The 14,105-nt window shown below is 48.7% G+C and overlaps 1 protein-coding gene across 2 annotated transcripts in view; it reads right to left on the reverse strand.

The window, feature by feature from the left end:
• The window catches only part of LOC108514419 (zinc finger protein 8), a 70,428-nt gene that overhangs the window by 11,813 nt on the left and 44,510 nt on the right, over positions 1-14,105 (reverse strand). Inside the window, exons 1-3 of one of the 2 annotated variants that reach the window (XM_017850657.1) lie at positions 8,877-9,072; positions 1,858-1,984; positions 1,488-1,583 (exon numbers count right to left, since the gene is read on the reverse strand). In XM_017850657.1, coding sequence (XP_017706146.1) covers positions 1,488-1,583; positions 1,858-1,984; positions 8,877-8,942 — 289 coding nt within the window. In that variant the 5' untranslated portion in view covers positions 8,943-9,072. Of the gene's footprint in view, positions 1-1,487; positions 1,584-1,857; positions 1,985-8,876; positions 9,073-14,105 lie in introns of those variants that run through there. The other variant, XM_017850656.1, reaches the window with a different exon arrangement.

Here is a 14,105-nt window from a genome sequence, read left to right on the forward strand (position 1 = left end):
CAAAAAAAAAAAAAAAAAAAAAAAAAGGCCAGGTGCAGTGGCTAATGCCTGTAATCCCAGCACTTTGAGAGGACAAGACAGGAGGATTGCTTGAGCCCAGGAGTTTGAGACCAGCCTGGGCAACACAGTGCGACTCTGTGTCTCCACAAAAAAATTTAAAAAGAAAATTAGCCAGGTGCGGGAGTACACACCTGTAGTCCCAGCTACTCAAGAGGCTGAAGCAGGAGGATCATTTGTGCCAGGAAGGCTGAGCCTGCAGTGAGCCATGATCACACCACTGCCACTCCAGCCTATGCAACAGAGACTGTCTCAAAAAAAAAAAAAAAAAAAAAAAAAAAAAAAAAAAAAAAGCTGGGCACGGTGGCTCACGCCTGTGGTCCCAGCACTTTGGGAGGCCAAAGTAGGTGGATTGCTTGAGCCCAGGAGTTTGAGCCCAGCCTGGGAAACATGGTAAAACCCCATCTCTACTTAAAATACAAAAATTACCAGGACGTGGTGGTGCATACCTGTAATCCCAGCTACTCGGGAGGGTGAGGTGGGAGGATCATTTGAACTACGGAGGTCAAGGCTGCAGTGAACCATGATTACGCCACTGCACTCCAGCCTAGGTGACAGAGTGAGACCCTGTCTTAAAAACAAAACAAAACCCAAAACACGAAGAATCTGGACATGCAAGAATGAAATGGAGAAGATGAAGGGCAGGTTCACACATTAGAAACGATCCCACAGAAAGGACAAGCTGAGAAGGATGGTGAGAGAGGGAATGACCTGGAACCTAGAAAGGAAGATGAAGTTAAGAGGGAGGAAGGGGTGGGATTCTCAGCACTGGAGCAGAGGTGATGACCTCTGAGCTTAGAAGATGGGGAGCACAGGTGAGAAGGCTATGGAGCACCGTGCAGAAAAGATTTAACAGGGCAGGCCTGAGACCAGCATTCTTAGGAGAAGCCTGTTCACAAGCTTAGCCCTTGGCTGCAACTGAGAATTTGGATTTGGGGATGGTTCCCACCACCCTAACTGATGAGAGTGGTTTACTCTACCCACACTGCACACACTATGTGGTTTATTCTAAACACTGGCTTTCTCCTGGTAGTCTGGAACCTTGGTCTGTGCTAGGCAGAGAGTGTCTAGGTGACAGCCTCAGTCAAAACTCCTAGCACTGAGTCTCTGACAAGATTCCCTGGTAGAGTGCATGTCTCATGAGGTGTCACACCTGAGTGCTGGGGAGCCTGGCACACCCTGAGTGACTCCACAGTGAGGGGACTCTGGAGGTTCATGCCTGGCTTCCTGTGACTTACCCCCATGCGCCTTTCCCCTTTGTTGGTCTCACTATACTGAGAGCTGTCAGCGTGACTTGATGCTGAGTCCTGTGTACTCCTAGTGAACGGGGTGGGCTTCAGGACCACCAACCACCACCCTTTCCATGAAGTGCATCTCCAGTGACCTGCCGGGCTGCTCCCATTAGCTGCTCCCACAGAGTGGGTTCTCACCTGGATGACAGCCCTGGATGGTTTCTCTCTCGGCCACCCATAGCTCGGTCCCTTGCTCCAGCTGGGAGATGACTTCGGGCTTCGGAAGCTCAGGACCTGGAAATGGGTAAAAACACAGGAGGCGAGGGGCTGCTTGGGACAGAACAACAAGCCCGGGCTCCAGACCAGACTCCTGACTGAGAGGACCTGTGGGCGCCTCACAACACGGCGAAGTCGGTGAAGCTCTGCATTGCGATGGAAAAGGGCAGACCTCCCTCTTCATGCACTCCCCACAGGGAGTGAGGACCCAAGGTCAGGTCCTCACACCAGAGGCCTCAGGACTTATAACCCGGGGAAAATCAGCTGTCGCACCTCGCGAAGCCGGTCTTACCTATGGAGAGCAGGTGCCCAAAAGTCTCCAGCATCACGTCACGGTAGAGGATCCTCTGGGTAGGGTCCAGCTGCCCCCATTCCTCCTGGGTAAAGTCCACAGCCACATCCCGGAAGGTCACTGGTTCCTGAAACATCACACACATTCTCAATCAGCTGGACTATCTCCATCAGCGCTTTCTGGCAGAGGAAGAATGGAAAAGGAGAAAACAGGCAGGCCCATGTCACGAGAGACTGCACGTTATGAATGACGGGAGTCGGGTCTCACTGGGCACCTATTAGGCCACTACACATAGGTGTGGGTTGTACACTGAGGACATGTGAAAGGACTCACCAAATCAACGCCAAGCAGAGCTGACCTACATCGTCAAGACAGATGAGGGTACCGGCAGAGAGTGGCCTAAACCACCAATTTGCAGGTTTTAAGTAAAACAGATACTGTTTTAGGATAGTATGTTACACAGCAGCTAACTAATACACTCACTAACACTTAGATACAAAGTGAAATTGGCTGGGCGAGGTGGCACATGCGTAATCCCGGCTACTTGGGAAGGTGAGGCAGGAGAATCACTTGAGTCCAGGAGGCAGAGCTTGCAGTGAGCCAAGATTGCACCACTGCACTCTAGCTGAGGCGACAGAGCAAGACTCCACCTTAAAAAAAAAAAAAAAAACACCCAAAGTGAGGTTCACCATCCTTCCTGAAAAGAGGACATGAGGCTGGGGTCAGAAATTCACCTGCTTTCAGGGCAAAGCAGGCTCACATGACAGAAGTGGGCCAGTTTCAGAGCCCACAAGGGCACTCACCTGTGAGTGGTGGGACTGGAGGTGAGAGGGAGCATGGACCCTGTCTGAAGGAGCAGCCGGGACTCAGAACTGACTGATTATGGGAAAATACAGGCCCCTTTGTCAGAACTGCTCATCTCTGAAGAGAAGCCGAAAATTAGGTCAGATTTTATGTGAAAATTATTTTCTTTTGAGGTAGAGTCTTGCTCTGTCACGCAGGCTGGAGTGCAGTGGTGCCACACCTCCGCTTACTGCAACCTCTGCCTCCCGGGTTCAAGTGATTCTCCTGCCCCAGCCTCCCTAATAGCTGGGACTACAGGAGCGCATCACCACGCCCAGCTAATTTTTGTGTTTTTAGTAAAGACGAGGTTTTACCATGTTGGCCAGGGTGGTCTCAAACCTCTAGCCTCAAGTGATCCATCCGCCTCGGCCTCCCAAAGTGCTGGGAATACAGGCGTGAGCTGCCGCACGTGGCCTTTATGTGAAGAATTCTGACTTTTATAAGTTGATGCAACATTACCTAAAATGTGTCCCATAAACAAAACCCTTCTACAGCCATGCTTGAAAGCCAGATATTTCTGGATCAGAGTCTTGGCTTAGTCACTTCGTCCCCAAGAAGCATCTTTGCTTCCCAGTTTCCATGTCAACAAAGCATCACCCCTTGGGGGCTGTATAATGATTAAGTGGTTTACAAACACTTCCTACAGGACATCTGGATAGCCACATGGAAAAGAGTAAAGATAGTCCCTGTCTCAGCGTATTTTCTGTTGCTGTAACCAATTATCACAGACTGGATAATTTATTGTTTTTTTTTTTCCCTCGAGATGGAGTCTTACTCTGTCAATCGGGCTGGAGTGCAGTGGCACAATCTTAGCTCACTGCAACCTCTGCCTCCCGGATTCAGTTCATTCTCCTGGCTCAGCCTCCTGAGTGGCTGGGACTACAGGTACACGCCACCAATCCAGCTAATTTTTGTATTTTTTAGTAGAGACAGGGTTTCTCCGTGTTCGTTGGCCAGGCTGGTCTCCAACTCATGACCTCAAGTGATCCTCCCACCTTCTCCTCCTAAAGACAAGGTAATTTATAAAGAAAGTTTTGTTCTCTCTTTCAATAACTTGGATAAAGAAAGTTGATTTCTGGGCCGAGTGTGGTGGTTCACGCTTGTAATCCCAGCACTTTGGGAGGCCAAGGTGGGCAGATCACAAGGTCAGGAGATCAAGACCATCCTGGCTAATACGATGAAACCCTGTTTCTACTAAAAATACAAAAAATTAGCCAGGCGTGGTGGCGGGCGCCTGTAGTACCAGCTACATGGGAGGCTGAGGCAGGAGAATGGCGTGAACCTGGGAGGCAGACAGTGCAGTGAGCCAAGATCACACCACTGCACACCAGGCCAGTCTGGGCGACAAAGTGAGACTCCGACTCAAAAAAAAAAAAAAAAAAAAAAAAAAAAGTTTATTTCTTACAGTTCTGAAGCCTGGGAAGTCTAATTTCATGGTACTGGCATCTGGTGAGGGCCTTCTTGTTGTGTCATAAGATGGTGGAGGGCATCACATGGCGAGAGGGTAAGACTGTGCCAGATCAGGTCTCTCTCTCCTTCTAAAGCCACTAGTCCCATCAAGGGAGTCCCATCCTGATAACCTTTTCTAATCCTAAATTTCTCCCAAAAGTCACCACCTTCAAATACTATCAACACATGAAATTTGGGGGACACATTCAAACCAACACAGACTTCTACCTTATACTATTATAAAAATTAACTCAAAACAAATCAGGCTGGCTGGGCAGAGCGGCTCATGCCTATAATCCCAGCACTTTGTGAGGCTGAGTCAGGCAGATCACTTGAGTCCAGGAGATCAAGACCGGCCTGGGCAACATGGTAAAACCCTGCCTCTACAAAAAAAAAAAAAAAAAAAAAAAAAAAAGGAAGAAAAGAAAAGAAAAAAATTAGCCAGGCTGCCTGTAGTTCCAGCTACTTGAGAGGCTGACGTAGGACGAGTGTTTGAGTCTGGGAGGTGGAGGTTGCAGCGAGCCAAGATCATGCCACTGCACTCCAGCCTAAGCAACCAGAGTGACATCCTATCTCAAACAAACAAACAAAAAAAAGAGAAATAAAATAAAATAAAATAAAATAAAATAAAAACAAAGCCATAAATATAAGAGGTTGGGCGCGGGGGCTCATGCCTGTAATCCCAGCACTTTGGGAGGCTGAGGCGGGCGGATTGCTGGAGCTTAGGAGTTCGCGACTAGCCTGGGTAACATGGTGAAACCCCATCTCTACTAAAATATGAAAAAGTAGCCGGGTGTGGCAGCGTGCGTCTGTAGTTCCAGCTACTCAGGAGGCTGAGGCAGGAGAATTGCTTGAACCCAGGAGGCAGAGGTTGCAGTGAGCCAAGATCGTGCCATTGCACTCCAGCCTGGGCGACACAGCGAGACTCCGTCTCAAAAATAAATAAATAAAAAAAAATAAAATAAAAAGAGCTAAAACTATAAAACTCTTAGAGGAAAACAGAGATAAATCTTTGTTACCTTGGATTTGGCAAAGGATTCTCAGACATGAAACAAAAAGCATAAGCAACAAAATGTAATCAAAACAAAAACTTTTGTAGTTCAAAGGACATTAGCAAGAAAGTGAAAAGACAACTCACAGAATGGGAGATAATAATTGGGAATCACATTTCTGATAAGAGACTTGTATCTAGAATATGTAATGAACACATACAACTCAGTAATAAAAAGACAAGCCAGTCAAAACAGGCAAAGAATCTGTATAGTCATTTGAAGAATACATAAAAGAAGATACACAAATGGCAAATAAGTACATGAAAAGATGGTCAACATCCTTAGTCATCAGGGAAATGAAATCAAAACCACAAACCTTCAGTGTTGCTGCTAGGTTAAAAAACGAAACAAAACCAAACCACACACAGCAAATACTTCAATTTTTTAATTTTTTGAGACAGGGCCTCACTCTGTTGACCAGGCTGCAGTACAGTGGGTGCAATCTTGGTTCACTGCGACCTCCATCTCCCAGGTTCACATGATTCTCCCACCTCAGCTTCCCAAATAACTGGGATCACAGGCATGTGCCACCAAACCCAGGTAATTTTTGTACTTTTAGTAGAGATGGGGTTGCACCATATTGGCCAGGTTGGTCTTGAACTCCTAACTTGAAGTGATCCATCCGCTGCGGCCTCTCAAAGTGCTGGGATTACAGGCATGAGCCACTGCACCAGGCCCCAAATACTTCAATTTTAAAAGGACATTTCCTTTTAAGAAAAACGTGAGTAGGGCCGGGCGCGGTGGCTCAAGCCTGTAATCCCAGCACTTTGGGAGGCCGAGACGGGCGGATCACGAGGTCAGGAGATCAAGACCATCCTGGCTAACACGGTGAAACCCCGTCTCTACTAACACACACACACACACACACACACACACACACACACAAACTAGCTGGGCGAGGTGGCAGGCGCCTGTAGTCCCAGCTACTCGGGAGGCTGAGGCAGGAGAATGGCGTAAACCCGGGAGGTGGAGCTTGCAGTGAGCTGAGATCCGGCCACTGCACTCCAGCCTCGGCGACAGAGCCAGACTCCGACTCAAAAAAAAAAAGGAAAAACGTGAGTAGATTAAAAAACACGAAAGAAATTTTAGTACAGGTAGCAGGTGGCTCTGATAGGAAACATACAGAAAGATGCCTTTGGTTGGGAACTGAGGTCTCTGCTCCTGTCTCTGTGTCTTCACTTTCCTCCACTCAGAATGTCCACCAATATTGATACGTGCTTCCCGTGCCTCCTGCCCCCACCTCCCATCATCACCGATTCTGCAAGAGTCACTGGTGACAGCCTAGACACCAGGTCCACTGAGTACTGGTCTCTCCAAGCCATGAGAGTTCTCCGTAGTATCATACAAGTCCTTCATGCCTCCTCTTGGCCTCCTTCTTGGAATTCTAGCAGAAGCCCACTCCTTGCTGTCTCATGATGTTCTTTCTGCCCTACCTCAGATCCCTCTTGTCTTGCACTTCTGGAGCCTGAAGGGGTGGGACTGTGCTCAGATGTTTCTCCTTTACACATCCTTCTGCTGCCCAGGCCACCCCAGCATCAGCCAACACCTGGCCACTGGGCCCTAACCACTCCTCTCTTTTCCCCACTGCCTTAGTTGAGCTGTCAGTATCTCCCTTTCCACCAGCCCCTAATGCATGAGTGGGTTTTTTTCAACCCTATGCCAGTCCTGCTTAAAACATGTGAGTGGCTCCTTCTCATCACTGGATACTGGACGGCTCCTCTCAGCCTGGCTATGGTAGACTGAGATATATAATGGCCTCCAAGGATATCGAGGTCCTAGTTCCTAGAACCTGTGAATATTACTATATATGGTAAAAGGAACTGTGCAGATGTGATTTGGATTTTCAAACAGAAAAATTATCCTGGATCATCCAGGTGGGCCCTAATTGCAATCACAAGTGTCTTTATGAGAGGTAGACAGAGGGTGCTGTGACTATAGAAGACATAAGGCAATATGATCACTGAAGTAACATGCTACACTGCTGGCTTTGAAGACGGGCAAAGGGCCATGAGGCAAGGAATAGAAGGTCTGTAGCTCTCACAGAGCCTTGGTAGGGAGGGTAACTCTGCTCATGCCTTGATTCCAGCCCAGAAAACCAATTTCAGACTTCTGACCTCCAGAACCATAAGGACAAACGTTGTTCTGAGCCACAAAATTTCTAGTGAATTGTTACAGCAGACACAGATAACCAGCTAAAACACTGGACCTTGGAGCTCTCCATTCTGGTCCTTGTCTCCTGTGATGGACAGTCTCCAAGATGCTCTCCCACCACCTCTGCCAATGACCTCCAGCCCTGGTGTGGTCCCCTCCAACACTGAACAAGGCTGACTTTGTAACCAGTAAGACACTGTGGAAGTGACAGGAGTGTGAATTCTGAATTCAGGTCATGGAAGGTGTTACAGTTTCTACCTTGCCCTCTCCTGGATCGCTTGTTCTGTGGGAAGCCAGATGCCATGTTGAAAGGATCCCCAGCAGTTTCAAAGAGAGGCCTACATGGAGAACAACTGAGGTCTCCTATCAACAGACATGTGAGTGAGCCATCTTGGAGGTAGATCCTCCAGCCTCAATTAAGTCTCAGGTGACAAGAGCTATGCTGACATCTTCACTGTAATTTCATGGGCCTGGACCAGAACCACCAGCTAGGTCATTCCAGTACTCCTAACTGTCGGAAGCTGTGAGATCTTTATTGTTGTTCCAGGTCATGAAGTTTTGAGTTACACAGCAACAGGTAACTAATACACTTTCTCTCAAGCCTTTCTTACTGTCATTCCATGTCCCCCATCCACAGCAAGAACAAACTAAAATGTGGTAGCATTTCATGCAAATTTGAAGTAACACACATCTGAAAACCTGCAACCTAAGATTATCAAGTCTCACTTTGTGTACCAAATCTGAAATAATGCAAATCCCCATGAACAAAACAACGACAAAAAAAAAAAAAGTACATAATTTCAAAGTTGCAGAGCTTGAGGAAGTATAATTATGGTTGTTTCCTGCCACGCTAGGCAGCACTTTATGGAGAACACAGGCAGCAGCCACTTTGTCTAGAAAGTGGAGCTCTCCTGGCCAGATGTCCCTGCAAGCACTGGCCGCCCTGCACTGCAGCTCTCCCACAGTCTCGCAGGGGACGACCCTGGTAGTCACTCTCGTCACACACAGTGCGTGGTGACCCATCGTTGCCCCCAAGAGGTTGTGCCCAAGCCCCAGGGCAGGGGCTCCGCGGTGCTGGGGTCCCGGTGGGTGTCGGCTGACTCCACGCGTTAAAGCATCTCTATTCGATGATTCGTGCCACCTGGGCACCCGGCCAACGCTACAGTTACTGTTATCCGTCAACACGAGGACAGACCTTCCTGGAACGGGTAAGGGTGTCGAGGGGCGGAGCCGAACGCGGGAGCTGGGCCTGCCGGATTCTCTCGGGAATGACCGACCCCAGCCCTGGGGAGGACACGGCAGCGTGGAGCATGCGCATTCGGGGGCCAGACGCCTGGTTGGAAGCCCGGTCCCCGCTCTGACCCGCCAGGCCGGTCACCACGCCCCGACCCGCGCCTCAGTTTCCCCACGTGTCAAGGGCTTAACAGCGGTGCCGCCCTCATCGCGCCGCGAGGTGAAAGGGTCTGTCTCCGCGGCAGACGCTTGCCCGGAGCCCGCGGCCGTCGTTATTGTTGTTATTGTTACCTGAAGCCGGGTCGCCGGCGGCCCCACAGACTTCACCTGCGCTGCCCCTTCGTCCTCGGGGTCCATGCTGGATCGCCCAGTGAAGGACAGCGCCTGAGGTGATCCCCAGACCAGAGAGGCACTCCAGCCAAAGGGGACCACCCGACTCGCCGAACGCCGGACAATGGCGGCCGCACCGGCGACGCGGCGACTACAACTCCCAGTAGGTCATGCGGCGAGCCACAGCTCTCGGCCAATGGGAGTCTCCGCTGGCCTGGCCTTCGACCAATGGAAGCATTATGGCCGATGGCCAATGGGAGCCTCCACCCGCTGGCCTCTGGCCAATGGGAGCGCTCAGTTGGGGCTGGTGGGGGCGGTGTTGCTTCGGGCTGCGATGCCCTCTAGAGTGGCGGCAACCAGAGGCCTCAGTCGTGGGTAGGGAGCGCGGGCGGACCCCGAGACATGGTGGATTGTGGGGCTGGGGATCGTTTGCTGTGGGCCGTGCACGTCTCCGCGGGCCGGGCCTGCTCTTCCCGGGAGCTTGCGCGGGAGGAGGCCCGGGGTTCCGCTTCACCCTCTGCACCGCGGTGCCTAAAACGCACACGCATCAGGCATCAGTCACAGGACGACTTAGGGGTTTGTTCATAAAAAAGATTTTGGGGGTAGCGGCTGGAACGAGGGGGAGTCTCGGAGCGCTGGTCCTGTTACGGGAAAGGGGTCCGATTCAGACCCCAAGGGAGAGGTTCTTGGATCTCGCGCAAGAAAGAATTCAGGGCGAGTCCGCAGTGCAAAGTAAAATCAAGTGTGTTAAAAAAGTAAAGTTGTGAAAGAAGAGCTACTGCATGGACAGTAGGACGTTCCTGAAAGTAAGAGGAGGAACGCATGCACCCTAGGCACAATGCTTGCATATATATAGGCTAAAAATAGATTCTGGGGCGATGTGCTCTGCTACAAGGGTTTGTGAAAAAGAATTAATTTATTAATTACTGTATTTTCAAGAATCTATATTATTTTAAAGCAAAATTAGGAATGCCTTTATTCTGTAGACACCGGGATATTTGGACACTCCCAAGTCTGGGTCTGTTTTGGTAAACATTATTAATTTGTTCCCTTAACCGTAAACATCTAGAGGTTAGGAATACCTACTTTTCTGGGAATGCAGCCCAGCCTCATTTTCCTAGTCCTCGCTCAAAATGGAGTTGCTCTGGGTCGAATGCCTCTGACAGTCCTATTGCTTCTCCTTGTGGGTGTTCACTTTGTGATGTGTCTTTTCTGTGGGTCTGTTGTAGTCCATTAAAATGTTTATTAAAAGTCGGGCGCCGTGGTTAACCCCTGTAATCCCAGCACTTTGGGAGGCTGAGGCGGGCGGAGGCTCGACGTCAGGAGTTCGAGACCAGCCTGGCTCGATACGGTGAAACCCCGTCTCTACTAAAAATACAAAAATTAGCTGGGCGTGGTGGCGGACACCTGTAGTCCCAGTTTCTCAGGGGGCTGAGGCAGGAGAATCGCTTGAACCTGGGAGACGGAGGTTGCCGTTAGCCAAGGTCGGGCCACTGCACTCCAGCCTGGGAAACAGCAAGACTCTGTCTCAAAAAAAAAAAAAAAAAAAAAAAAAAAAAAAAATTTTAAAAAAAAAAAAAAAAAAAAAAAATTATTAAAAAAGAAAATGAGAAAGCAGATTTCCATTCAAAATGTTGCATTCAAACCGCAACAATTTTAATTTTGTTTAATTTTACTAAGAGGCAGACACATAGCAGGGAAGAGTGTAGTTACTTGTTATTTGCTTACCCCCATGGGGCTGATGGTGTAGTCTGAGGGACTGAAGATCAACCATGACATGGCCCTTCACACAGTGTTGAAGGAGTGAAGAAGTCACCAGTGGGGACAGAGCAGCTGACTCCTGAGGGGCTCGAACTGGCCACACTCTCTCACATCCTTCTGGCCCTGTACCCTCTCTGCTCTTTGCTGGACCTCGCTCCTGAGAAGGCGCAGGTGTTAGGCAAGTTACACAAAATTATGAGAGGACATGGTTTTGGACTGAGCTCCTGCTCTAGGCCTCATGAGACCAGACCGAACCAAGACAGAGTCACTTAGGCTAAATGCCACATAATCAGATTGATACTTTAAGCAGGTAGATCCCTAAACAAACCAGATTTCCAGTCTACCTGAGTCAGCATAATAAGGAAGTCCCCTCTGCCTTAATCCCTATGAGAAAAGTAACCTAGTTAGTTAACTAATTAGCCTTTTCTCTATTGTTCTGTTTCCTTGTTCCCACCTTACAAAAACCACTATTCTACCATTGCCCGGTGGGAGCCGTCATTCTGTTTTGCAGAGTGGAGGCTGCCCAGATTCCTGAATCACAAATAAAAGCCAATTTGATCTTTAACTAAATTTGTTAAAATTTTTTCTTTTGGCTGGGTGCAGTGGATCATGCCTGTAATCCCAGCACTTTGGAAGGCTGAGGTGGGTGGATCACCTGAGGTCAGGAGTTTGAGACTAGCCTGACCAACATGGTGAAACCTTGTCTCTACTACAAATACAAAAATTAGCCAGGTGTGGTGGCAGGTGCCTGTAAACCCAGCTACTCGGGAGGCTGAGACAGGAGAATCGCTTGAACCCAGGAGGTGGAGGTTGCAGTGAGCTAAGATTGCGCCACTGCACTCCAGCCTGGGCGACAGAGTGAGACTCCATCTCAAAAAATAAAAATAAAAATAAAATTCTGTCTTTTGACGGATGTCTTCACTCACCTGAGCAAGCGGCAGCTGCTGTGGGAACTCGATCAGGCAGCCTTCCAGGAGACCAAATCTGTCTTCTATTGGGAATCCCAAAAAGCTCCCAGCAGCACCCTCTTCTCTGCAGGCAAAGAAGATCCTAGGAGGATCTATTGCCTTCCCCTGAACAGTGGGCACCAGTGTTGGAAAGGTAGGGGCAGGTGTGCAAGCATCTATTATCTTCTCTTTAGGGGAAGCCTGTGTGTTATTTTTTTTTGTTGTTTATTTGTTTTTTGAGACAGGGTCTCACTCTGTTGTCCAGGCTGGAATGCAGTGGTGCAATCTTCATCCACTGTAACCTCTGCTTCCCAGGCTCAACTTATCCTCTAGCCTCAGCCTCCTGAGTAGCTGGGAGCACAGGTGAGAGCCACCACACCGGGCTTTTTTTTTTTTTTTTCTTTTTCTTTTTCTTTTCTTTTCTTTTTTTTTTTTTTTTGAGACGGAGTCTCACTCTGTCGCCCAGGCTGGAGTGCAGTGGCCAGATCTCAGCTCACTGCAAGCTCTGCCTCCCGGGTTCACGCCATTCTCCTGCCTCAGCCTCCGAGTAGCTGGGACTACAGGCGCCCGCCACCACGCCCGGCTAATTTTTTGTATTTTAGTAGAGACGGGGTTTCACCGTGTTAGCCAGGATGGTCTCGATCTCCTGACCTCGTGATCCGCCCGTCTCGGCCTCCCAAAGTGCTGGGATTACAGGCGTGAGCCACTGCGCCCGGCCGGGCTAATTTTTATAGAGACTGGATTTTGCCATGTTGCCCAGGCGGGTCTCGAACTCCAGAGCTCAAAGCAATCTTGTCTGCCTCAGCCTCTGAAAGTGCTGGGATTACAGGAATGAGCCACTGTGCCCAAACCTGTGTGTTCATTTTGGAGCCAGTCACTGGGCTCAGCTTTCCTCCTAGTTCTACTCGTGTGGAATCTGTTATTTTGATGTCCTATTATTTCCTCTTTCCTCCTTTTTTTTTTTTTTTTTTTTTTTGAGACAGGGTCTCATCTGTTGCCCAGTCCAGAGAGCATCATGGCTCACTGCAGCTTCAACCTCCTGGGCTCAAAGGATTCTCCCACCTCAGCTTCATGCCACCATGCCCAGCTCATTTTTGTATTTTTTTTTTTTTTTGTAGAGATAGGGTTTTGCAATGCTGCCTAGGATGGTCCTGAGCTCCTGATCTTAAGCAGTCCACCCATCTTGACCTCCCAAAGTGCTGGGATTACAAAAACGCACCCAGTCTTTTTTTTTTTTTTTTTTTTTTTTTTTTTCTAGTTCTTGTTTATCTCCTTGATTATAAGGTAGGAGTTTGTCTATTGCAGTAGTTCTTAAAGTGTGGGTCAGGGAGCCCTGGATGTTCCTGAGATCCTTTCAAGGTATCAGTGGGTTCAAAACTAAGTTCATAATAATAATGAGATGTTGGCATTTTCTTTTGTTGCCACAGGGCTCAGGAGGGTCACTGGATGCCAGTGCCAGTTGGTGTCCAGGTTCTTGAAGCCATCGCAGGAAAGAATTCAGGGATAAGTCAGAATGAGCAGAAAAGCAAGAAGCTTTCATTGCAAAGTGAAAGGAAACACAGGAGACAAGTGTGGGGGAGTGGTTCCTGGCTCCTGAGTCACACCCAGCATTGTTTGCATTTCTCATTTTATGGGTGTTTAATTATGGGTGGAATAGTCACTGGTATCTGGAAAAGGAGGGGATTTCAGGCACCGTCCTTCCCCCACCCCCACCCCAGTTACCACCCCTTCTCCCTTATTTGGGTTTGCCTGGAAGAGTCATGGACATGTCACGCTGACCAGGGTTTTGGCTGTCTTCTCTCCCTTGTTTTGGGTTTTGTTATTCTGTGATTTCTTTGCCTACTGCTTGTTTTAGTTGTCGTTTGGGTTTTTCCATTCTCCTGGACTACCCAGTGCTATTCTTCTCTCCTTTCACTCTCATTTTATGGGAATATACAATACAGTTGTCCAGAGGCTGCTGGATGAGTCATATTGTAACAGATGCAATGGGGACATGCAGCTATGGGAACTCAACTGACTTCAGTGAAGCCAGATATTAAGAAGATTTGAAAAAATATCATAGGCCGGGCGCGGTGGCTCAAGCCTGTAATCCCAGCACTTTGGGAGGCCGAGACGGGCGGATCACGAGGTCAGGAGATCGAGACCATCCTGGCTAACATGGTGAAACCCCATCTCTACTAAAAAAAAAAATACAAAAAAATTAGCCGGGCGAGATGGTGGGCGCCTGTAGTCCCAGCTACTTGGGAGGCTGAGGCGAGAGAATGGCGTAAACCCGGGAGGCAGAACTTGCAGTGAGCTGAGATCCGGCCACTGCACTCCAGCCTGGGCGACAGAGCGAGACTCCGTCTCAAAAAAAAAAATAAAAAAAAAGAAAAAATATCATACAACGCCACTCTTCTCCCTATTTCTGTTTTGGAAAATGCTGTTTTTCATAAAGTAGGTGATTTTATTTTATTTTTTTATTTTATTTTTTTATTTATTT

Source organism: Rhinopithecus bieti, unplaced genomic scaffold (assembly GCF_001698545.2).
Source record: "Rhinopithecus bieti isolate Rb0 unplaced genomic scaffold, ASM169854v2 scaffold_32008, whole genome shotgun sequence".
NCBI lineage: Eukaryota > Metazoa > Chordata > Mammalia > Primates > Cercopithecidae > Rhinopithecus > Rhinopithecus bieti.